Source organism: Aythya ferina (assembly GCF_964211825.1).
Source record: "Aythya ferina genome assembly, chromosome: 14".
NCBI lineage: Eukaryota > Metazoa > Chordata > Aves > Anseriformes > Anatidae > Aythya > Aythya ferina.
In genome coordinates, this window is record NC_140312.1 from 14,174,997 (window position 1) to 14,201,715 (window position 26,719).

At 47.1% G+C, this 26,719-nt stretch overlaps 1 protein-coding gene across 5 annotated transcripts in view; it reads right to left on the reverse strand.

Annotated features, from left to right (window-relative positions):
• KCNIP1 (potassium voltage-gated channel interacting protein 1) overlaps positions 1 to 26,719 on the reverse strand; it is a gene marked incomplete at its 5' end in the record, with an annotated part of 373,601 nt that overhangs the window by 163,109 nt on the left and 183,773 nt on the right. Inside the window, one exon of one of the 5 annotated variants that reach the window (XM_084535732.1) lies at positions 2,287 to 2,502. The exons of the other annotated variants lie outside the window; for them this stretch is intronic. Within the exon in view, the coding sequence (XP_084391858.1) occupies positions 2,287 to 2,467 (181 nt within the window). Of the gene's footprint in view, positions 1 to 2,286; positions 2,503 to 26,719 lie in introns of those variants that run through there. 5 annotated transcript variants of the gene reach the window in all.

Consider the following 26,719-nt stretch of genomic DNA (forward strand, 5'->3'; position numbering starts at 1 on the left):
TTCAGCACCAACAGAAGATTTCACTGGTAGCAAATACAACTGAAAGTCTGAAGACCAAGGTCTGAGAAATGTTGGATTTTGAGTAAGAACAGGAGAATAATACTGCAAGTACTTGACTGCTGAGAGCTACTAGAGACATGGCATCACAGGGAGCTGGCGAAATCCCACTGCTTGTAAGGCTTTGTAAGGGAGAGAAATGCCCAGGGAGGCATTATCATGGGGAGAGAAAGGCCAAACTGAAGTGTGAAAGCTTTTGACTGTGTTTCCAAGGTAGAAGCTCAAGATATCAGACTTCGAGAAATCGTTCTTAATTACTGTGACAATGATGAAATAATGTAATAATTGGTTGCTAAATCAATACAGAAGTGTTCTTACTCACAGGACTCTTAGTCACTGGTTAAGCAGCCTGAAGTGTATTTGGAAGAACACGCATGAATTTCAGCCTTGCACTGAAATCACATATAAATGAAAATCCCTCCCCAACCTTCCCACTGAAACTGCTTTGTATTCACTTCACTTCCGTAGTTAAAGATTTCAGAGACCCATGCACTGAGCACAGACATCACCAGGTAATTAGATGACCCATCACTGCAGCAAATAGTCCAAAGAAAACATGCACAGACTAAGAATTTCTTTCTTACAAACACTTAGCAACAAACAACCAGTTTCACCAAAATCGGAACTGATTCAGAAAATAGCACAGAAACCAAAAAGAAGAGGCTAAATTTTAAATGAATAATTGAAGCAGCTCCATTTCTCTGTAATCATTTGGCATGTAACTGTCCTGTTTCATCACAAATACTTTGCTTTCTCATTTAATTCAAATCCAGACCTGCCAGGTGTGCATGGGAGGATAGAAGCTTCAGCATTTTCCCATTTTTTTTTTTTCTTTAGTGAGAGACTGAAATGAAGAATATTCAAAAAGGCACAAAGGAAACAAAACCGCAGGGACTGGGCCCATCTGTACAGTCCCAGCCCTCCAACGACCACATCAGTGGCTTCAGACAACACGAGCAGCCCCTCTGATGCCTTTAAACCAGACAGACAAGATACAACGTATACCAGAAATACAGGTAAATTATAAAAATACAGATTTTAAACCTTTCCTTTTAGTATAGTCCAATAAGCAGCAGTACAAATTAGGGTTTATCAGGGTTAAGTGAGGATTAAAGAATCCCAAGCAGCATGAAACATTAAAATTAAACTTCTATATTACCAGATCATTACAGAAGAGGCTTTCTCTACACAGAAAGGGCTTTCCCTATACAGAAAAATAATTTTATTGAAAGAAGATGTGCTTTAAGTGGCTTTTCCTGAAGGTGAAAAATAATGACCTGTTAGCAGGAGTTAAGGTGACAAGATTTGTAAGAAAAGGCGGTGTAATTTCTTAGATTAACTGAAATAATTAGTCTAAAACAGCAAAGGGATTTGATGTGTTTAGTATTCAGATTTTGTCTTATTTGCTGGTTACACTGGCCAGACTTAAAAGAACACAGAGATGACTCCACTCTTATCAAACCTTGCCCTCTCAGATCATCTCAGATAATGACAGCAGAGAGTCTTTCACAATTCAGTGTTAAGATTGCCCAGGATGTTAAAATCTGTATTTTTAACGACATAATAACAATGGGTAATTAATTCTGTAGATTTCTGCACAGAAGTAAGGTTTTTCTTTAGATTTCAGTCAGCCAGGTGTACATACAGCAAGAGGAAGGGTTTCTGTGGCCAGACTCACTTTCCCTCCCCTTCTACAAGCACCAGGCTGGCGGAGGCAGGCAGCTCCGAGCAAAGCAGGGGCAGCCGTTTGGGTTTGCTCAGAGCAGGGACTCCACCTTTGCTGTGCTGTTACACAGCTGATCACCAGCGAGCCTGATTTTCTCCCTTACCCTCCTCAAATCGAATTTAAAGTGCTTTCAGTCAGCCCTGCTGACTTGTCAACAAAAGTCTCTCTGAGAAAGGCGCATCCTGCCATGCCCAGTGCTGTGCAGACCACCCCATGACCTAAAAAATCAATAATTCTGCTGATGACACCAGCCCCAGAGCCAGCTGGGTCTGCCTGCTGCTGCCAGCGTCATCCCCTGCAGCTGGAAGGAGAGAGGAAAATGCTACCTGTGCTCATGAACCTTTAACCTATAGTCCCAGGGCCATGAAGCCTCTTTTGATCAACCTTGAGCTTCTCACAACTTCACCACTGCCCATGTGCAAAACCAACAGTGGGTAATGACCTGGGGGTTACATTATCCATTAACATTATCCATTATGTGCTACAAGTTTCCTTGTTTTTACCTGGGTTCTGGGGAGGCAGCGGGCTTCCCTGCGAGGTGGGCCTGGTCGGTGTATGGGGGCTGCTGCTGCCCTCAGGAGGGAGGCACAGGTGGCAACAGCCCTTCTTTATCTGTGACAGAGGCAGTTGTGATGGTTGTGACATGGGGGTAGGCTGACCAGCCCTTGGCAACACCTCTGACATAGAGGGCCTTCTGTCCGCATCATCGGGTGTCGGTGCCTGGGGGCATGGATGACGCAGCCTGCAGCCAGGTGGGGACCCTGATGAAGCTCCCAGCAGATGCCAGCTGCCATTTGAGGTGGTGGAGTGATGGCCATCAGCTGTGTGTCACTGACTGACCAACCCACCCACCACAGGGCTGCCCTCGCTGTGGGCACTGCCTGAGCCTCGGCAGCTGCTCCCAGGAGAGCTGCGGCCTCATCTCTGCGCTCCCCTGGGGCTTCCCCGGCTCAGGAGGAAAAAGGGCTTTTGCTTCAGCCATAGGAAAAGGGGCTGAGGTCTTGAGAAAGTCTGCGTGCCTCAGACAGCGTGCTGGCTCGATAACAAAGTTCAGCAGCGGGGTGCATGGCAGTACCCGAGCCCGACGGTGCCCTCAATGCAGGGCAGAGAAGGATCCTCCTGCGCTTCCAGGCTGAGCACTGCCTGGATACAAGGGTCCCCTGCCACAGCCAGCCACCATAATCCTTCTGAGCCATCAAATTTGCTGTTTAGGGGTAGTGCAATGCATGAACCTGTGGGTGACACAACCCTTTTTCATATATCCTTTAAGTCTGCCCTAAAAACACAGACAGCCCCTGTGACCGCTCTTTGTGCTGTTGATATTAAGAGACAGAGGGGGAGATGGAGGAAAGAAGCAAAGGGATGGCTGAACATTGCCAAGAAGGACATGCTGTGTGTCCCAACGTGTCCTGGCCACAGCGATGCTGAAAGCACTGCCAGGGTTGTGAAGGAGCACCAGAGCCCTGTGGATGCTGACAGGAAATATTTACACTTCAAGCCTTTTCCCAAGTTCAGTACAGAGATACTTGGGGGTTGCACCGCCTACACTCACAATGCATTACAGTGTGACTGAAAGTGGTATTCAGCTTGTCAGAAACAAAACACTTTTGTGAATGAAAAGGAAATTTCTATGGAGTGTCTCCATCTTCTATAACTCTTTATAGGTACAAGCAAAACATGAGATCCCCCATTTCGAGATGAGGAGGTAGGGATTCCTCTTTGCTTTGCTTTCTACACAGAACCAAGATATCCTAGAAGGAAAAAAAAATGTTCAGAAACATTTTCCAACTGCTCCTTGTGCTAGCAAACCTCATGCTATCAAATAGCCAACTGTTTCCAATTCTCTACAGCAGAGCATGAGGTGTACAACCTGAAACAACGCTAAACATAGTCAAAATTGCATGAGGCTCTCAATTTATGGGTATTTAGTAAAATGAAGAGGGAAAGCAGCCTGCGGTACAGCCCCATAAACCTCTTTATGCTCTTTAGCAAATGCAATTCCCAAACCTTTTAGCCAAACTGAAAGCTTTCAGAACACTATTTAAAAAAATATTCCTTGGGTATGAATTATAATGACCTAGACTTTCTGCTATGAACATGTTTGTCTCCATCTCTTTGGTTCAATACCTGCTTTTGGCAGTGCTAGACGAGGAGGTGTGGCAGGGGGCTCTGTAGCCACCAGGCTCGAGTTCCCATTTCTTCATTTCCTGTTTTTTCTTAGGACAAAAATCTACAAATGAGATTCGCGTTCTCATGGTCTGCCCGTTCACACATCCATCAGTCCCGATGCTCCTTCTGTCCCTCCTGAGATTTAATTTGGCTGATGTCAATCAAATTTTGCCAGGAGCTAGAGGCTTTCTATTAAGTTCCTCCAAGTTTTTAGAAAATTGCTGGCAGCGTGGAGCAGCCATGCTGCACCCCAGCAATGGTGAAGCACTTGGTACTCAGGTCCTGCCTGCTCTGCAAAACCTCAGCGAAGGAGAAGCAGCAACCTCAGGATGGGACAGGATTTGCCATCGGGTGGGCTGCGGAGAAGTGGGAGGGTGGCGAGGGGAGACAGGACGCAAATGTGCGGGAATGTGGTCTTTCTAGTTCTTCTGCTCATGGAACAAATTGTTTTAATTATTTTTCAGAGATGTTTTCATTTCCTTTCTAAAGCCAGTTGTTATTGTTATTTATAACGAGAGCAGCCTCATTCGTTGTTGTGGGGATGGTGCCATATTGGAGCATCTTCTAAACTACTTCTAATTAATTCCCAATTATCACTCACATCTTTCTCTCATATTTACTGGGTAAAAAATAGCTTTTTAGGCATGCTGAAGCAGTCCTTTTGAAAGGTACATGCAATTACTGCTTTGGATTTCCTTTCCCCTGAGCACAATCAACACCACCAAGCTATGCCTGTGCCTGACCCTGCTGCAGGGCAGCTCAACCGTGCTGCGTGCCCCAGGCACAGCAGATGCTGAGCTCCTGCAACTGCTCTCGTGCTCCTCGGGAGCACCAAGCTCCATCACAGCTGTAACTCCTGGCTGAGCAGGACTTAAAACGACGGGCTAGCTTCAGAGCAATCCCATACACAGACTTTCTTTCAGGCTAATAAAACTTCCCCCCATGACTGCAGCTGCAGGACACAAACACAATGCCCAGCAACTGCTCTTCTACAACCTGCTCCTCTGCTCTTTTGCAAAGAGAATTAGGAACGAATGCCATTGCACTCAATCCTGCACTACCACCAACACTAGTGTGACTCAAGGCCAGAATCTTCAATAAAAAAAAAAGTCATACAAGAACACAACATAAGGGAAAACCCTATACATAGTCTCTTGGAGCAGCTCAGTTTTGTACAAGTCATCAAAGGGCTACACAATACATTACTGTTTGAAGAGGTACGATGCTTAAATCTCTGCACAATGACAAAGTTCAATATTTTCTCATTGAAGGAAAAAATGATTTTTTTGTGGTGTGACGGTAGGAATAACGAAGAGTAACCCTAGCTGCAGAAACAGCTGAATATAAACCCCTCTACCACATCCCCCACATTGTTAACACTACAGCAGGTATCTGTCCTTCTCCAGCCTGAGATTTCATAACATACGTTTCCGTTTAAGTACTTCTTTTTTTTAATAAACATGGTCTGCTGAGTTAAACTTAATGCTGCATAAAGAAGATGTAGCTCAAAGTGAAATTAGGAGAGTGTCCTAAAGGACATGTTCAGAGCCTATAAATGTTAATACTGTGTTTTCCACAGAAGTCTCTTTGATAAACTTCTCTATGAATATTCCAGGCATGATTTCTATTATGGCCACATTTCCCCACTCAATTGCTGGATTTCATTTCAGTATGAATAAGTAACTATCCAGGGATTTTTGGCAGCTTAGTGTTCTAACCCGTAGGTCTTGTAATTAGCTCCAAATGTTGTTTTCATGAAGCCATATTCTCCTTGATGTCCCCAGCTATTTTCTATACTTGGCCCATTATATTAACGCCAAGGAACACTGATATATAAATGGCATTACAACTGCAACAAGTTGCTGCCTGGCTGTTTTCCTGGTACATCTCTGAAAACGGAAGTTATTTTTAAATGTCCTACACCTAAGGGTGCCCCAAATCCGTATGTGGTTAAACCCAGCTGTAGCTCAGTGTTCAGTAATGCTGGGGTTGCTCCACCGATCTTTCAGGCAGGACAGCTCGAGGTGGTGGAGCTCGTGGCATAAACAACCATCAAATCCTGCACTAACGGGCTTTTCCTGAGAAACTGTTGGAGGGCACAGTATTACATTTGTAGTTTGACACTTCAGTCTACACAACTGAACATCTCCATGTCCTGTTTATATGTGTATAAATTCATGTGCATGTACATTCGTACACATACATACTTATTCTCTGGACCACATTAATCTGAAAACTATTTTGTCCAGAAAAGAGACCCAACGCCTAACAAAGTCTTGCTTCAGCGTTGTCTCGTTGCTCTCCTTACTGTTTGGCAGTTGCCCGGAGTCATGGAAAGTTGCTAGACCGCTTTAATTTGTAAAGCTATTGATGAGCATTTAATGTTAATGAAATGTTACTGCTGAGTAATTCTGGCAGATGAAACTCAGTTAGTTCTCTCTGCATCTCATTTATTTAGTGCTAAATGTTGCTTTTTTTTTTTTTTTTTTTTTTCTCTGAAAAGTCAGGTCTGGATAAAAACTTCACATCTCAAATAAAATTATTTAGGAGGTTTTCCATGTAAATCTGCATTTAGCAGATTTCCATGTAAACGCTTGCCTTTGGGTTTCACATAAAGCTCTGCCCAGGGGCGTTTGTTCCTGCCAGGATGGAAATGAAAGGTGTAAGCTGCTCCTGGTGCCTATGTATGCATAACGCCCACACTGAAGGAGAAAGCTCTCATCTCTACCAAACTGTTTAAGTAAATGAAATGGCAGCAGACAGAGAGATCTCATACAATCCCACAAGTAGAGACGGGTCTGGCTATGCCAATGGTTCAGGAGCCTGATTCTGTCATCCTCTGGGTACTGAACTCAGGGCATCTGTGGTGTCCTGCACCAAGCCCAACATCCTAACTTGCCACTCATTTACATTACACACAACGTATTAACCGTGGTAGCCATCCGAAAGCACAGAAAAGCCCACCGTCAACAGGGAAGTTAAGTGTCCTGTGCACTGGTGCATGAGCCCAGACGCGCAGGAGCTGCAGGAGCTGCAGGAGCTGCCCTACTCTCACGCTCCATTTGGGCGGGTGGCTCTTGACACACAGCGCTATAGGTGAGGACCGACAGCTGATGGAGCATCTTTCAGCTGCCTTTCTCAAAGAAATATGATTGAAGTTGGCCAATATTAATATCTCCTGCCCCAAAAACAAACAAATCAATTTTTGCTAGCGCACGGCACAAAAACCCTGTGTGTTTACCAATGCTTCCTCTGTTTTCTACTGTCAAATATTATCCTGAGCTAGAGATTTTTCAATTACATTGTTTCTAAATGACTGTGTAAATCTGGCAAAAGAGATAGGGAAAAATCTGCCCTATTGCAGATTCCTGATCAGGTACACTGAAAATGTTCTCTGATTTGTCCTGTCTGTACCTGAGCACTCTGACCCCTGTTCAGAGCAGGCTGTGCTGGCAGCTGAGCTCCTGCATTCCCTCACTGCTGCTCCTACATTTCCACAATGCCACTAGATCATGGCCCCATGGTGAACTTTGGGCACGTGCCCCTTATGACATGACCTGGCTGAGGCAGAAGGCAGTACCCAGGGGAGAAGGAGCCAGCCCAAGGGAGGCTTGGCTGCAATTTAACCATTGGGTGTTTGAGAGCAGCTCCCTCAGCTGTGATACATTCATACACGAGGTGCCAAGCTTTAGCTCAGCTCACCCCCGTTTTACAGGGTGGGACAAAGCACTGAGCCTCGGATGGGGGGAAGGCGACGTGGCCGGCTCAGAGGGATCAGCTCCTCCACCCGCAGCCACCAGCAGCTCCCGCTGCAGCCCCAGCACCCCAGAGGTACTGCACTTTGTTTCCTGGACCACGCCAGGATGCAGGAGAATATTTCTGTTTTACTCTTTCTCATGTTGAATGGATATGCACAAAGCTGAGAAGACAAACAAAAATAAAATCTGTTCCTCTTCCAATACTCCTTTCATATTCTTCTGAATGCAAAGATCCGAGTTACCACCTTGTCTGTGAAATGAAAACAAGGCTTTCTGCAGGTTTTTGTTTTCATTCTTTTTGCTTTTTCTTTCTGTTGTGATTTTTTTTTTTTTTTTTCTGAATGGGAGTTAACAAGTTGGAGTGCTGCAAAGAAATAAGTTAACAGCCATTCACTCTGCATAGGAAAAATAAACAGAGACCTTTAGGTGGGAAAAAAAAAAAAAAAAAAAAAAAAAAGGAAAGAAAATAAGGAGGCAGCAGGCATTGCCTTTGCATTCTTCTCGTGTTCAATCCCCGATGGACTTCAATAGACATTTGGTACCAGTGTGCCAATGGTTTGCTGTTATGGTTGGCTGATAGATTATTACATTCATCTGATGCCTGGCAACTATCAATTAACATTCTGAAGCTGGATTTGATTGATAGGCCTTAATTTCTCTGCTGCTTTCTTCTAGACAACACACCTTCAGAGATCTCAACCCCCTCCCAGATCGAATGAACAATATTCTTACTTCAGCTTTTGTGAAAGCACGCACAGGGATGGATACTTTGGCAACCCATTTGTATTCATTCAGATTGTCACAACTGAGTTCTGCTTATGAGACAGCCTGAGGTATGTGATTGATGGTCCCATCCTTTAAAACATGATGAACTTTGTGAAATAAATCAATTGTAGCTACTACAGCAGAGAAAACAAGGAAGGGTATTCTTAAAATGGGTTGTGTACTGTCATTTTATTATCTAATGTTTTGCTACTGGAAAAGCAATTTTGAAAAGTCCCTGTGATGAACGCTGCCTGGTAATAGCTCCTCTATTTGCCAAACAAACTTCCAATAACATCCCCAGAATTGACTACAGAGTCAGTAAGTAAAAGAAGAGTAGATGCAAGAGGACGTATATCATGCAAGTACAAATTGGGGCCTAAATCACACAGACACTCCACCACATTATGGAGCACATATTTGTAATGAACTTATTTGTGAAACGGAGATGGGGCCGGGAGCAGCCTGCCGGCACTGCTGCCTGACGCTGCCCAAGACAGCTTCTCTGCTCACTGGTTTGGGCTAAAGCTTTTTATAATTGGATTTTTTTTTTTTTTAATTATTATTATTATTATTTGGAAATCCAGCCCCAGCAAGTCAGCTGGCTTTGTAGGTGAAGATACAGAAAATCACCTCCTTTTTCTTTTATCAAAACATTTGGGTGATCTGGTTTCTTGGCCACTCAGCTGGGCCTTGGCACCCTGATGTATTGCTCCCCGCTAGAGCTGCATTTCCAAGATGTGTGACCAAGACAGCAAGTTCATTGTGTATGGGAAACTTCCATCCTGGCATCACCGTCTTCTGGGTGCTCAACTTGGCACCGCTCATGTGCTGCTGGGGAGGACCTGTCTGCAGGTGAGGGAAGATCAACGTGAAACCAGTGTCCCTAATGGAAGAACCACCGTGGAAGAGGGAACATAAATCATGCTTTTTATGCAGCTATAACAGCTCAAGTGCATCTCACGACGCTGAAGGAAGAGCACTTTTCCAATAAATCCAAGGGTAAGCAAGGGCTGGAGGTTGCTGAGTCAGCTGTTTGGAGCACAAACACCGACTGCTCCTTACCGCTGGTAAACCCTGTCCGATCGGTCAAGAGCGAGCGTCACACACTGCAGCCCTGCTCGCTGCAAGTGTCACAGGCATCTCTCTGCAGATCCTGGTAGCCCCAGAAAGGACTGCCTGGGGAAAGCACTGTGTGTGCTGACCTGCACTACTCACGTTTGTTGTGTCTGCAGCCCCCTGCTGCACCGTGGTTAAGCAGGGGGTGCCCTGTTGGTGGCAGAAGGAGCATTTGGTGCCTGGGCGATAGGTAGACACGCATCGCTTCACCCCAGCAAGACCAACAGACAGCTATACAGTGCCAGGGAAAAGAGGGAAATGCCATCTCACGTTTTGCTTTATGCACTTCTACAAAAGATGCTGCTGGATTTCCTCCGAGGAGCTCCCACGAGTCAAGGCATGGTGGTGGGAGGACAACGGGCTGGTTATAACCACGCCAGGCATCACGCAGCCCTCTAACTGCATGCTCTGCTCCGCTAGCTGTGGCCCTCAGCAGACACCAGGCTGTGGCCAGAGATGGGTCTGAGATGCTGCATGCACCCAGACCCGAGCGATACCAACAGGCACCTCCAGCAAAGCCCCATACACGATACTGACAGGCGAGTGACTCACTGAAATTTGCTTTCAAATCTAAATAAATGCAAAAGAACTATCACGGCATTTTGTATACACAAAGCCAGGACATACTGCCTAATTTCTTAATATTTGCCAAATTCCACTAACACGCTACTGCTTACAATGCAGACAATCCCCAAAGGAGCAAGTTCCTGCAGGGGGTGCATGTCCGTCCGCACCCCCCAGGCAGCTCAGCACCCTGCGGGGGCAGAAGCATTGGATGGACGCGGTGTTTAGACAACTTCTGAGGGCCATAGGAGGCACAGCACCCAATGCTGTTAACCTGAGCAAGGGCCCCCAGCCACACCATAACAAGACGAGGTGCAGAGCACAAGGACAGGGAATGCTTCACAGCAAGATGAATCGAGCCTGGTTCCCATCCTGGTTTCCTTTGGGACTGCCCAGCAGCAGTTTGGGGCTGTGCAGTTCTGTTCTGCCTAATGCTACCTGTAACATTTGTGTTTTATTATCCTTACACTTTATATCTCTAGATGCTGAGCTTTACAGGAGTAAAGATTTAGCAAAATGGACCCCGGCCGCTGGCAGAGCCCCTTCCCACAGGGCTCATCTGCCCCCAGGACAAAACCAGCCGCACAGCTACTGGCAGTAGCCCTGGGAGGTTATACAGAAACGCTGCCTGCCAGGAAATCCAAAGCTCTGCCACACCGCTCCCCACAGCTTCAAGCACTCCACCTGCCAGGGGCTGTTCCCTGCCTCCCCTGCGTGGTACAGGAGGCCGAGATGCTCCCTGAGCAGCACATAAATCCTCCGTCCTTGTTTAAGCATTCATAGGGCGCTATCCTTTCTAACCCACATTTCAAGCCAATGCCTGTGAGGCCATCCAAAATATCAGGAACCCTGGTTTTAAGTTATCACTGAGGCTTGCAAAACCGTCCACAGGAAAATCCCAGGATCAGCATCAAATCTGCAACCAGCCTTTTATCCTGCTAATTAGTCTGCAAGCTCTGACATCTGCAATTTTATATTTTATTTATAGTTAAGGTTCCCAGGACTGTAGCAGAAACCAAAAGGCTTTGCCATGGAATTGATTACTGCTGTTTTGAAGACTGGTCAGGTAGCGGAGTCTAGATTAAACAACAGCTCTTGTGTATTTTCCCATCTCCCTCCTGTTCTCTAGCTAATGTTTAAACACTCTTAGTTAAAAAATGAAGGAAAAAGAAAAAGGTATTTCCCTGAATTTCGTTATCAAAGAATTTACTTTTCTGCTATGAAATGATCATGTCAGCTTCTCCTTTGTACCACAAGAGAATAAAGATAGTGGAAAAAAAGAATTTCAAAGGTTTTCTAAAACACAAAATATGATGTTGAAAACACACATGGAGTTTCAAACTCACAAAGCTCTCTACCCAGAGGTTTTCACACCTAAGATATCATTAAGTGGGAAGTTCTACAGGTGCACCAAGGGGTGTGTAAAATTGAAACGCAATTAGTTGTAGCTATTTTCCTTTACCTTGTGCATGCCGAAAGAAGTTATGATCTTAAAGAATTTGTATTAGCTGGCTCGAACGTTCCCTCTATTCTTCAGCTACAGCTCTCACACTGGAGGCTTTCCTGACCACCCGGCACAAAAGCAGCAGCAGTGATTTTGCGTCGCTCTCACACTTGCAGGAACCCGTTTGCCAGCGCAGTCTCCACATCGCAGCGGTGTGCCTGTATCACCATTCATCATGACACATGGGGGAAAGAGCATGTGTTACGCCTTGGGGTCATTTTGATTGCAAATGCATTTCCTTCTAATTTGTTTCAGTCTATTTTCTGTTATACACCACATCTCAGAATACCATTGGGTTTAATTATTGCCTGAAAAAACACCAGGGCTGGAGGGGGCAAGGGTGGGCAGTGGAGCCAGTGCTGGAAAACACTGGAAAACATTTGGTTTGAACTCCCTAGACCAAAGGGTTGTTCTTTGTAAGGAGGAACAGCAGAAATCACGAGCTCTTCAGCAGCTGTGGGGAATGGTAAAGTGAAGGAGGCAAGGGAGGGAAGAAGGGCATGCTGAAGACGATGGCCCAGCAAAAACTGGGGTCAACATCAAAAACACAGCCCAGCCGAAAGGGTTACTGCAGGGGACCAACTCCTGTGTAGCGCTGTGCCAGCCACCCGAAAGGGAAACTTGCCCAGTCCTCCCAGCTGCGCTCCTGCAGCAACAAATGCAGAGGTTGGCTTCTGATTTCCTCTAGGGAGAGTTTGAAAACTTTGAGGGGAACAAAAACACATCCCATACCTGGATGGAAAATCATTCCTTGCCAAGCCTCTGGGCAGAAGCTCTCCCTGTGTCTATGGGAGCAGGCCTGGCTGCTTGGGCAGTGTAGTTGTGCAAGCTCTCCTTGCCAGATGGAAGTGTTGAGGGGAGAAAGGAGAGAAAACAGAGTGCAGAGACCAGTGGCGAGGGCACGGTCCTGGAGGAGGGCAGTGCAGGAAGGGGGCTGAGTCCACATCCTAACAGCTACAGCTGATTTATCACAGCAGCTTGAAAACTAAACATTGTTTACAAGGCAGATGAAAAAATCCAGTATTTTCAGTACAGGAATCGACAAACAATTCCCCTGCTCTGCCTGTCCTCTGTCCCCCAGTCATGCTTTCTCCTGTTCTGCACGCAGTGCCTTTGCTGGGGCCTTGCACGCCTGCCCAGTGCTCGGGTCCTTAACTCCCTGCAGTGACCCTGCTGGCACCAACTGAGACGTCAGGCCCTGGCCTGTGCTGGTGCTCTGCAGAAGGTACCTGATGCATTCAGCAAAGCCTCCAGTCCCCGGGAGGTGCTGCAGTCCTAAGGAAAATGTGTCCTGTACTCGGGGACTCGGTGCTCCCACCCCTCACTGGCTGCACAGCAGAGGAATTTCAAAGCAGAAAGCAGCCCACTTTGTATGGAGAGAGGATGCTGGAATATCATCGCACAATGATGCTGGACAAAAAAAAAAAAAAAAAGAGCCATTAGCATTAAATTATCTGCTCCCAGATAATTTCCCAGATGAATCACCACAAAAGGCTCTGAAATGGTCTCTTGCTCTTTTTCTTTGCATAACATTTGCCTGTACTCAAGACTTGAGGAGCTGTAATTCGTCAGGCTTTTATCTGCATCGGGGCATTGTTGTCAGCAGAGTCTCTGATTACGGGAGAAGTGGCCACGCAGCGTTTCGCAGGCTGGAGCAGCAACCTGTAAGCAGCAGAGGGCAGGTCCTGGGCCCGCTGTGAGAGGAGGGGGCTCTCAGAAGCCAAGAGTAGCCAGGTGCTAGTGATGCCCCCACCACTTCACCTGGGCAGCACTCGAGGCCTGCTTTCAAGATCTGTGCCGTGCATTAGCTTTGGGTTCTCACATCTAATGGGCTGTCAGGCAGGGAGCAGTGACACAGTTACATCGGGGAAAAGACAATTTATCAGACTATTTTTTCCCCCAGTGTCTAAGTTGTGCAGCATGGTTTCCATGCAGGCATTGCAGACGGATCAGACCCCTAAAACCACAGAGGAACGGCTTCAAGCTCAGATAGCAGAACCTGGGCCCGACTCCGAGCTGGTTCCTTGCAGGAAGCATTAAAAGCAGATTTTCCACATGGCTCCTGGGGGCTCCAGCCCCTCGCAGGACGGGCACTGCATCACGTTGGGAAGCCTGGAGCAGAAATCCGCGTTTGTGACCACTGTTCACTGCCTTGTCCACCTGCGGGCCTCCAAATGCTGCATGGTGACTTCTGCACGGCGCTGAGTTTCACCGCTTTATCCCAGTGCATTGGCAGTGCCACCTGGCAGCTGCTCGCGCATCCCTGTTTCTGTGCTGTTATAAATGGATCAGGGACCTGTCAGGCTGCCAAGTGAACCATCATTATTCAAGATATCATTTAGCACATACTCCACATGGCAGTCAATTGCTTGCGTTATAATCACCTCGTAAAACTGTGACTCCATAGATATAATATCCCTGCGAGACAGTCTTTACCTGTTACATTAAACTTACAGATATTTAAAATGTCAGCTAATCTTTCATCTGAATTGCGCTGCTGTCTAATACAGTCAATCAGGCAGCTCTGGAAGCAGGTTTTCTGTTTTCAAGGAAGAGGCAGGAGGAAGACGCTTCTCTGCATTTGCTCACAAATATCTCATTTGTCTTCGGATGAGAGAAACTAATCTTGTTGTGTGTAGCCGTGAGTCCTTTGGATATTACACCGCCACCCCTGAAAGATCTTCTTTCGAAGACAAAAGAGCCTGCCAAGGTGCAAAGTCTTCTCTTTTATGTTATCTTCACTTTCAGTATTGTTTGACAACCTTCATTTTAAAGTAAAATTATTCTAAAAAAGGACAATAAATGTCTGTGCTTTTTTTTTTTTTGCTTTTTTTTTTTTTTTTTTTTTTTTTGCTTTTTTTTTTTTTTCCCAAGAGTTTTTCACTGGAAGTGTTTAGGCTATCAGAGCCAGCATGGTTAGGGAGCAGAAGAGCCTGGTTTTTCATCTACACCAGCTTCCAGCGAAGACAAAGCCACTTCCCCTTGCTCCTCTTTTCTCCAAGGAAAGACGACAGGGATGAGAAACGCTCATCACCAGAGCCTGGCTTCATCTCCAGCCAGGACTGCCGATCCCTCCAGCCTCCTCTGGTATAAAGGCACCCACGTTTCTGCAGAAGCCCCAGCGTTGCCCAGGTCTCTCTGCTCCCGGGCAGCTCAGCAGGCAGTGTCACACCCACACCGTCACCCTGCCAGCTGCTGGAGGAGCAGGGCTGGCCTGCGGGGCCACGGGTTGGTAGAGAAAATCTCCTCCTGTGCCACACGCATCTGCTGAGCTGTGTTTCTCATCTGGCTGCACAGCCTGCTGCCTTGGGTAAGGCCACAGGCTGTGCTGCCAGCACACACCGGCACGGGCACCACAACTCTTTGAGCTGCCGGGCACAGGGTCCCTCACTCTGTTACTCACTGTGGTTCACTTACTGTCACCAACATCAGTTTAGCTGCTATCACCAAACCTACCCAGGAGCTGCAGACTTTGCTAGCCTGCTCTCACAGCTTTTAGCACACCTACACGCTCACTTCCCAGTGACCAGGACCAAAGTGACAGCAGGAAATCTAAGCCTGATGAGGGCCGGTGCTACAACTCAGAGCAAGTCCCTAGCACCTGCAGTCGCAGGCTCCCAGTGCCCCTTTGCTGTGTTCAAGCAGAGGAGATAGGCAAGGAGCACGACACTGCAGTACTGATAGCGAGGAGCTCTGCCCTGAGCCTCTGGCAGCTGGGTAAGGTGCAGCACAGCACAGACCCCAGCACCCTGCTCCCAGAGCTGCAGCACCGGCCCCTGGGTTCTTGGAGCACAGCATGGTGCTGGTCTGGGGCTGGTGCCATGGCCAAGGAGGCTCCCGCAGGCAGCAGAGCTGCCGCTCGCAGCACCCAGCTCCCTGCATGCTGGGCTGGCCGCTCATTGCTCTTCCAAAGCAACGGCACCAGGAGCGATCTCAGCCGCTGCTGTGTAACTCAGTTTACTGCTAATTGCCTTATTGCTGCCGTGCTGTTGTTTACATGTTGTTGTTATTAAATTGGTTTGTGGGGAGCTGTTTTAATATGCTATCCTATACCTGAGTTTGTACTGCTCAGTGTGAGCATCGAGGCCAACCCCAGGGACACGTTGTACGGTCTCGTCCAGCTTCTTTTCCCAGTTCTCAGAAACGCTTCATCAAGTTAAACATCTCAGTGAGGCATCTCCAGCTCAGCTCACAAAGATTTCTGGGCTTCTTAAATCACAAAAAACATTTTCCATCAGCTGCAATGTGGTTGTGGCAGTATGGAGTCATAGCCTTGGACAAGAAAAAGAATTCCCACGATGAGTCTCAGTCTGAAACACGGAGCACGCAATTTCAGAGCACTTGGGGAAAGAAATAGAATTACATCCATTTTGCACAACATCAGTGGGAAATGGCCATCGTGGACCATCCAACTCCTATAGCTCTGCTACAGGTTCACCAACTTCAGTGTCTCCACTGAGTGCACCATGCCAGAGAAGCAGAAGCAAACAGATATGTTCTTGTTCATCCAAATATTTGAGTATTAACACTATTAAAATCCCTCATAGATGCTTTGCTTAACTGGTGATGTTTTCCCCAAGGGACACATGAGCTGGAGCCATCTCTCCAGTCACTTTCTGGCAGCAGGGATCTCTTTGCTCCACGGCATCGTTAAGCAAGAGTGGTCAGTGATGAATTGCTTTTAATACATGTGTCGGCTATGGAGAAATCATTGTGAGCTACAGGTGGTCACCTGCCACTATTCTTGTAGGCAAGCTCTTTCTCCAGAATATTTTCATCTCACTGCAATCCTCAGCATAGACTGCAGTGCACTTGTCCTGGCTTTTCACATCGGATATTTCTCATTATTGTTATGCTTACTTATGGCATCCCCACAGGAAGACTTCTACAGGCTTTGATAGCCACATACCAAGTTATTCTAAAGCCCTGTAAAGTAGATGGGGTCTTTACGATAACACCAATTTTGGGTGCAGAATGGACATAACTGAACTGCTGGGGCTCCCTGGGCACAGAGCTGGACACCAGACTCGAGGCTACCTGTGCCCAGCTCTGAGAGCTGCCTTCAGCTGCTGTGCCTCTCCCTGGGGACAGCTGGGCCCCACCTCTGGTGGGAAGATCGAGGTGCCAAAGATCTGTCCTTGCCCAGAGAGATGAAGCCCATCAGTGGGGCTCCGAGGCCCTTTTGGGCTTTGTGCTGAATTGCAGCCCATACACTGCCCCTGCTGCTTTACCCCTTCCATGCCCTCTCTTATCCCTGACAGGGAGCTCAGGCTTGCACAGTGCCCAATGATAAACCAGCAAAACATTAAGCACAAGGGTAGATCAGGCCCGTGAGCCACTTCCAAATGCCTGTGAATGGCAAACACATGCATAAATACCTGAGTTTACTCAGGAAGCCTCTGTAAAAATGGAGAGAGTCTGACCCTGAAGGGTTACTCCTAGCAGATGGTTCCACCAGCCCAAAACACTTGCAGCTCCTCCTGGTTTCATAATTAACCACTAAAACATTTAAACTCACTTTAGATTTCCAATATTTAGTGTAAGTCTCTAAACATACAAGAGATGATAGGACCCCCAGTCACTCTGCCGATGAAGCAGAGGGTGCCATGCCCAAATCTCTAAGGGCGTGATGGAGATCTGAGGACATCCTCCACCTGCAGGACCCCTGCACAAGCCCCTCACCAGCTAAGTGCCATTCCCCATGCCAGTATGGCCTGGATCCTTCAATTCAAGTGCTGGAGCCCACCTCGTCTTGGTAAAGGCAGGAGCTGACACTCCAGCTCCACTTGGCATGATGGAAGTCCCCTGAGGACCTCGGTCCCTGTATCCTACGCTGCTGGCACCGCTTCAGAGACCACAAAAGCAGGTCAAGATGCTCCTTCCCTAAAATGAAATTCGACATAAATAGCTGGCTGGGTCTTTGTCAGCAGCTCCTCGCTTCCTCTTGCCCGGGGGCAAAGCCATAAATAAGGTTTGTGCTCTCAGGAAACGTGACAGTTATTATTCAATAAGTGAATTATGGGCTTATTCTTGGAAAGGAATAGCAGCAGGCAGGGAAGGGAAGGGAAGATGGTGTTTCACTTCACAGGAGCTGAAATACCTCAAAGAAATACTGAATCCATGATAGGAAACACCGTGCCGTGCCAACACACGAGGTTCTCTCATCAGATCTGTCTGTTGAGGGAAAGCATCCCAGTGGCAGAAGGCCTGGGCTGAGGGGCGGCCGCACAGGCCGTGTCAGACGGGCCCACACGCCAACACGGGCACTGTCTGTGGCGCCTGGTGTCACCTCACCAGCACAACCTGATTCATCTGTGCATGTGAGGAGGTCCATGCAGCGTGAAAAATCCCTTCTGAGCTTGTAGCTCCCAGCAAAGCCTCATCCTCCCCAGGTGCTGATCCCGGTGGCGATCCCAGCAGCAGCCTGGGGCCATTGGAGCCCCCGCACAGTGTGGGGCCAGGGGGCACAAAAACCCTCATCCTACATGGCCCGGCTCCCAAGCGTGACAGGATTTGTGTTAGCAGCTAACAACTCAACGGCAGGAGCTAAAAGCACATGATATTTACAGTACCCCTTGGCAGAGATGATACGCTACGGCTTTGGTGGTCCTTCATCCGCAGCCAGAATGGGGCTGAGCTCCCAAGGAAGGTGCTAGCCCACATGCTCCCATCTATGTCCAAACCCAAGTTCATGGCTTCCAAAGCATCTCTGTGATAAGTCAAGCTGTTTGGAGATAAATGGGCCGTGCTAAAACTCTTATTATGCGTAGAAAGAAATCAGCCAGCATAAGTGAAATGGATAGCAAATTTCCTTATGCACAGAAAATGATTATTGCTTTAGATCAGGGAATAGGAACAGATCCCAAACTGAAGATATTATTAGTTGTGAAGTGATCATTACAGAGGGACGGTCTAATAAGGCACTGCAGACAATAATGACGAGGCACAAGCTCTTGAACTAAACAGACTAATTTACACAAAACAGCTTGACAGAGAAATTTGGAAATTAGAGGTGTAGGTAAGCTATGAGGAGCACTGTCCTATTGCTGCATGCTAATTAGCATCTTGGGATTGCACTGAATCAAACGATATCAAACAACACATATTTTTCCCCTATCAAATACGTCCCTTTTCAAAACCAGAGGCTTTCCAATAATTAGCTTGGATGTTTCTCTTTTTACTCAGTTTTCCCCCTCCTGATTCATTTTGCAGTTTTCATTTAGGTCTTCCCTTTTTGTACTTTAGTTTTTTATCTTTTGTAATTGGTTTTTGAAACAGCTGAGCCTGATGCGTGATTTGCAGTCCTCTCCATGCAAGCACAAAGACTCATGTAGAAATGTGCACTGACACATCGAAAAAAGGGGGAAAGAAAGGAGGAGAAATCAGAACAAGAACTTCCCAAAAGGTAGGCAGGCAAAATGCATCATTCTTAACCTCCTGTTCCATCGGCGTTTTTCTCTGGGTCTATAGGGACACACGGCATGGAAGGCTGGAGACCTGTGACCCGCCTGAGCACTGTGCCGTACCCAACATGTACCGGCCTTCAGGAGCACACAGCCTCCTGCATCCTTTGTGCCCCTCTGCAAAGAAGCTCAGGCAGGTCAGGGACGGGATGTGGCTGCCTGAAGACAGGGCCGGGTAGCCGTGTCCTGATACAGGTGTGTGCCTGGGGCAGGGCTCTTTCCTCCCCTTCCCTCCCAGGGGTCATTTTCCTGCCTCTACCAAGTACATTTTCAGCCTCGAGTAAATCTCCCTATTTTCAGTGAAATGCAGGTGGCATCCTTTTACCTTAAAAACCTCTCCAATTGCTCTGTGCTTTTCAGATGGCGAAGTAACTACAAAAAATAGCAATGCCTGAGTCACTTGGCAGCATTTTGAAGTGCTGGGAGCCTTTCAGAGCATTATATTCAGAGCACATTTTCCCTGAGCTGTGTCTTTTCCATCCCTGCCAACACTCCACTGCCTCCTCAAATGGTGACTTTGGTGTGGAGCTGGGCACAGGACTAACTGGTGCTCCCGTCTTCTCACCCTGCCTGCGGGCATCCCTCTCGTTCCCCTAGCTGCAGAAACCTGTCCCCGCAGAGCCGGGAGGGAGCCACGGCTGTTCCCATTCACAGCACCTTGCGCTGCCTCTGGATCTATATTTCAATTCCCGTGAATAATGCTGAAGAGCTTTTAGTGGAAACAGAGAGACTTATTGATGTTAACAGTAAAATTATTTTATCTACGCAAGCCAGAGACAGCATATAGTCTATCAGGTGCATTTAGGCTGCCACAGAGATTAAAACATTTTCATTAGAAATGGCATCTAGAGCATTACAAAGTTGGAAACAACATCCTAAATTGATCTGTCATGATAAGAAAAATGCTTTCTTCTTCCTGTTTGCCTCCTTAAACTCTATTAACGCAGTGGGAACAGAGCTTCTGGGGCAGGCATGGAGTCAATAGCCATGCTCTGCATATGCCCCGTGCTCCAGAGGGCACCTCTGGACCCAACAAGCTTTTCCTTCCCCCAAAGAGGCGAGTATGCTGTGCTGTAGTCACAGCCCAAGATAAATTCCAATAATAAAAAAGTCACAACATCGGAAGAGAACCGCCGCCTTGCTCACAAGGGAGATAAACTGGACATGAGCAGCAGGGGTGTAAATCAACGCGATGGTTTGGCAGATAGATTACAGGCAGCATATCCCGAGCTGCAATGAAGAAGCAAATGTACAGCAACCAGGATAAAATAAGCAAAACAACTTGGGAATTGATTTTTTTTTTTTTTTTTTTTTTTTTTTTTTTACAGGCTGAAATGATTTAACTTCATCCTCCTGAGGGACTGTGGATGCTTTCAGCCTCCCCCCCTCTGCCAGCCATCCCTTCCCAAGCCTGCTTTCCCTTGTAACGATGCTGCTAATCTGCTGCAACAGATTTAGTGCTGCGGTGAGTACATCCTCCAAAGGTACTGCTTCCAGCAAAAGAAAATATTAGTAACTTGACTCACTGGTAGAGTTTAAATATCCAGCGAGTTTGGCTTTGAGCCTGATTCTGCTGATTTTCCACCCATCCTACAGTGCAACTCCCTGGCCACGCTGGCTCCGTGCTCAGGGACAGCGCTCAAAGTCCCAGGGCCCTGCTGCTCCTGTCCTCCTGTGGCTGCCCGGGCCCTGGCCCTGCTGTGTACCCTCTGACAGCAGTGACAGGCCCTGGCCAGCAAGAAACCTGCAGACGAGGATGGTGCCATTCTTCAAGCAGCGAAACACGGGGCGTCCTGAGCTATGGCTTGGTGCACAGCAGTACGGGCAATACCAACGCGCTACGAAATGCTTTGGGCCATCTTGGCAAAAGAGTTAGGTCAAAATGATGGTAAAATATATAATAGTAAAAATGAAATTCTCAGAAATTACTTTTCTGAGAGCTGCATTTTCTCTTGAGAAAATAGCTCAAATGGGCAGTGCTCAGCCAGCTCTCCCAGATATGCCATTTTTTGGTAGGATCTTGGTGCTGCTGTTTGCATAGCTGAAAGGGGACCTTCCTTATAGTGAAGTGCAAAACATTTCTTCTGTTTCTTAAATTCCTTTGTTAGATTTTAACTCACTTCCAACAACCCTCTTCCAGACACTGACCGCAGGGAGCTACCCATGCAGAAGGCCGACTATTCCACAGCCAAACAGAGGAGCAGCAATGACGAGCACAACGCAGGCAAGCACAGAGCGTGCAACCTCCCATGGCAAATAGCAGCTCACTCATCAAACCACATAGCGGTTTGCAGGTATGCAGGTTCATTTGTGATCAACATTATTTCAGGCCTGGGAAGGAGCTGAATCCTTCTCAGGGAGCCGATGAGCCCTCAACAGATCCTGACTCAGGCTTGGGCACAGCAGCAGCAGGGCTGTGCGACACTCCTGTGGCTGTGATGGCGAAATGCTTCTCCAGAGCCCTCAGCTAAAAGCTTTAAGGTAAGTGTAGGCTGTAAAAGGAGCAATTATCTTAACTATATTTATAAGGGAGATAAATTTATTGTAATGAGAACTCCTAGAGTAAAAATCAAAGAGCATGCAGGCTTGGCAGAATATGCCCAAACCTAAAGGGACATATTCAATAAGAATTGATGTGTTTTGATGATTTGGGGCTTTCAAAGAGTTCAAGATATCCATGCCATCTAACACAATGAAAACACAACCTCAACCCACATTAGGAGCAATCCTTTGGCAGACAGCTAACTGCTGCCCAGCACCAAACTGGCCAAGGAGCTACCACAAAGAGCCACCCCATGTCCTGGACCTGCAGCCCGAGGGCACAAAGCGCAGCTGAGTACTCTGCTGGAACAGGGCTTCACCACCCACACCCAGCAGCGGTACCGGTGTGGCAACCACAGTCATGCATTTCCTTTATTAATTTAATTCATAGGCAACAGTAGTAACAATAAAAAGGTTTCTGCTCCCTCCTCAATAAGTTTACACAATGAGAGTGAAGAAAATGAAAATCCCATACTGCAGCACCACACAAGTCTTTCCGCCCACCCTATGCAGCCCAGCAGGAACTCGGGAGCCTTCCTAAAGACTAGAATAGGATTTTATGGTTCAACTTCTGGGGTCATACTTCGCAGCATCTGTAACAGCTGCAGGCACAGCAGCTGTTCCCCTGGGCTTGTAGCTAACGCTGGGGGGCACAGCCCCAGCCTGACACCGCATGCAGCCCAGCAAGGCCCTAACACAGGCATCTGCAACCATCCCCACTCCCTCTGGGCTCTTCCCATGGAAAGCTCATGCGTCTCCACAGGGCCAGTTATGAGGCCTCCAAAGTAAGCCCACTGAGCTTGTCTCAGAAATGCCCATTTTCTTCTGTGTTTTCGGAAGGAGCTTAGGGAGGTGAGCTTAACCGGGACATCTAACATTTAGAAACACTTTGCTGGTGTCTGTGAGTCATCCAGGCTCTTTCTCCCCCAAGGAGAAGGAAAGCATGTGATTCATCCCGCACTGAAATAGGTGCCCAAAGGAGGTGGGATGGAGACATGCTCGGAGCTGCCTCTTTTCCAGGCAGAACCGAGCCTGGCTGACAGGCCCAGTCACAGCACTGAACTTTTACACTGCTAATTTATGCGAGATTAATTATGCACAATGAATTAATACAGCTAACTCTAGCCTTTGCAAATTATTATTGAACAGAACAAGGAACCAGGAATATAATCAACTCACAAAGAACATTCCAATTAAAAACTCACCTACATTTCAGAGCGGAACTGGAAGAAGTTGAGCAGAGGACTTCGCTTGGCACCTGCGGGCAACGGGTGCCAGCCTAAGGGAGACAGGCACAGGTCTTGGGTTTGACAGCACTGACTTTGAAGCACCTGGTGTGTTGACTGGTTTTGAATCAGGTGGAAGAGATCAAACCTCAAGCTTCAGTAGAGAAATAGGAAAAAGTGCTATTCCCTGGGGAGGGGTGGGCTCAGAACCGCAGGTAATTCAGACATGGCCCAGAGCTGCAAATGCTGCATGTCTCTTTGAACTTCTGCAGTCCTGCAGGGAGTGGCAGCAAAATGCTTTCCTGCTCCCTGTTTTATTCTTATAAACTGGAATGCAGATAGATTAACTCCTGGGGCTGCATTACCAGCTCTGTTCCTGAGCTGCATCCCTGTGAGCTCACAGCTTGACGGGGGCCCAGGCCCTCCACAGGACCTGGTGTCCCCAGGGTGCAAACGCGGGGCTGAATCAGGCCTGGCCAGCTCCACACCCACTGGCTCTGTCCACAGGCCTGCTCCGCATCTTGTAAACATCTCTAGCTGAATTTTAAGAGGTCTCAAGTTCATCCCAATACAAAATTAATTCAAAGGCTAGAACCTCATTACTCTCCTTCCGTGCAGGCATCCCTGCCCTTCTGAATGCGGTGCCCTGCCCCTGCCCCTCACAGCACTGGGATCGCCAGATTAAAAGAACACGCCGTTGTTGCTAGTGGTAATAAGAGTAACAAGACGATGATTAAAAAGTATACAGTGCCCAGTAATCCTTTGAATTGCCTTTAGGACAGTGATTTGCATTTCTGTTTAGCATAGATGGCACCAGAGTGAATAGTTATATTTTAATAGTGCTTATGCAAAACAGAGCGAGGGAGAAGAATAGTGTGCAGCTCGCCCACCTGCTCTGCCACCGAGAGCAGGGTGAATACTGATCACATCCAACAGCAACTGCCAGAGTGTTAAAAATGACTGCTCAGGTGAATAAATAAGAAATAATTGAAACAGAGAGACTCAAACTTTTCCTTTCCAGATTTGGGCTCAAACATTCAGATCTCTCCCGACCTTCCTGCTTCCCACTCCTTCCCACTTGCCTCCATGCCAATGCCTTACATCTCAGGGCAGTTTTATTCAGTAAATCTTAGCTTAGTATTGAATTAATTCTGTCATATATACAGGGACAGATTTGTGAATGGAAGGAGAGATCCCCTTTACCTTCTGTGATCAATCTGAGAAGCTCTAGAAAATAAAGCATTTTTGCAGGTGAATGAATATAGATCCTAATTATTTCCTAATTACCTTGATTTCTTTGCAGTGTGTCTGAGAGACTATATAAGCAGAGAGTTTGGTGCAGTCTGCTTGTGCTGCAAACACGAATGGGGCATTTGACACTCGGTCACTGGCACATCAACGCCACTAACTTGCCCTCATGTGCCAACGGCATGCCCAGATTTCCTTGCAGAAACTTTCTGAACAAGAGCAGACACTATCTGGCCCTGGGCTACACAAATACACAGATACTCTGTATAGATATTTCTGACTCGGGGTGAGGAGAGTTCCCAGTTACTGCTCATGTGCATCTCTGGATGGACAGACTGAAAGTAAGGAACTTTCTTTCAAGGTGCCTCTGTTCTTTGTGGGTCCCTTTGGGGGATGACTGCCTGTACCCTCACCATGCATCCAGAACAGCCCGGCAGCACTGGTGCCAGCACGGTGCAGTGGCTCAATGTGTTCGACTGATCAGGCTGACCCAGTTTTGTTTTCAGTCAGAGTCATTTAAGGAAGAAGGACGGGTTAATTTCCTTGGTTTCCCTTTTCTTGCTCGAATTTTGGTTCAGGCTTCTCAATACAGCACAACTGCTCTTAATGAAAGGGAGCCAATGATCCTCCCGAGATAAAACAGCTGTTAGAAACATGAGTTCATACTTATATTCAATTTTTTCTTCCCAAATCTGATTCCAAGCCTCAAACAATTAAATGAAAAATGCTTTTATTACTTTATTTATTACCTCAAAAAGGAACAGTTGTGATCAAGTGCAGACGATGCTTTTTAGATGTTACAAAGCAATTTAATTCATTTATAAAGGATTTCAAACTGTCAGCACCACATTTAACATGATAATCTCAGGCTTGAAAAAGATGGATGACATCACTTGTCCCCCACCAAACGTGCATACATTATGGATTATTCCGAAGCCCCGTGAATAGGGTAATTTGAAATCATTAAAAATTAAAGAGAACGCTGCTGAAAGGCAGGAAGGGCACATTTTGCTCTTGGCTCTCTTGCTGTTTCCCTGCAGTGGGACCAGGGCTGGTTTATTGCACAATGAGAAGAGGACTAAGGAAACTGCTGCGGGGCAGGACACAGCACCCAGAGTGAAACTGGGGGCTGGGGACGCCTCAGATCCTGCTGGAAGCCCCCTTCTAGTGCAGGCTAACGTTCAAGGACTTGGGGCAGGTCTGGAGGCTGCCCCTACTGTGGTCGTTCACTGTTTCCAAGGAGGGTGTGCCAAGAAGGTTTTAATGCAATAGCAACTTAAACATTTGCCATTTTTACAAGCGTTCCTGGGCGTATTTCAGAAGAACATCGTGGTTCTTGCTCAGAGCTTCCCATGCCTGTCCCCACAGCCCCCCTGCGCACAGTGGCTGCTGTACCACTCATTACCAACTCCCTAAGTTATGCGGGTCCTGGGAATAATTAGTTTTAAATCCTCTCTTTGTAGAGCAAAACTGTGGCAAAGACCTGAAATCGCAGTCACATTATCCAAGTATTTGCGAGGCCATCCCAGTAATAAAGCACATGTCCCCCTGGAGATGGCACCAGCTCGGAAAGGCTTTTAACTGACATTTAAATGTCAGCGCTACGCTGAGTGTTACGGGCATTGCATTGCTCAGCCCCGGAGAAGCATGAACACATCAAAAGCTCCTTAATAATCAGCCCCATTAAATGTTGATGGGCTTTGGCACCTGGAAAGGCAACTACAGATGACATGTTTAACCAGGGCTGATGGATATCCACCTGATTCAGCTGCACGGATGCAAACCCACACACATCTCCAGGAGACCACAGGGAGTCTATCAAAATAATTATTTCAAGGATAATGAGTTCATTCTTTCAGAAAAAAAAAAAAAAATCCTTTTGCCAGGGTTTCTTTTTGTTCTACTCACTGTGAGCCTGCCCTTATCTTACTGGTATCCTCTGTGACAACACTGAGCCTTAAGGACCAAACACTAGTGAGAATCTGCTTTATTTGTCTCGAGGGAGAGCAGTGACTCATTGTCCACAGCCATGTGTTGGCCCAGGAGACTGTCAGTGGCACTGCTCCATTTGCAATCTGCATTTATTCGAAATGATCCCTCAGCCTAGTACAAGTAATTTCAAGGGGAATGAACAAAAACCTCTCTGCACTACTGCACCACCGTCCAAGAAGTTCTTAAAAAGGTAGAACATGAAGAGGTCAGGCTTGGCACACCCAACAAGACGTCTTTCAAAGCTACAAAAGTAGGCTAAAAAAAGAGTTAGGTGTTGAAAAGAGATGTAAAAACACCACAGCCACCGAGGGAGTACCGAGAGATTTGAGATCGATGTTTGGCATTCCCAAACCTCTCCCTGGAGAGCCAGCCGTGGCTGTCAGACAAGGGCCCACAACAGCGATCACACGCACGGTATGTGCTAATATTTGTTAGCATTTGTTAATATTGCACAGTCATTTCTGGGAGTAAATGTAGCATGTCCAATTGCTAATTTTCATTTTCATTAGTCAGAGATGCGCTAGGATAACTGCTGGCCAAAATTATGCATTTCTCGAGCTCCCCTCGAGGCGCAGCCCTGCCCTGGGCTT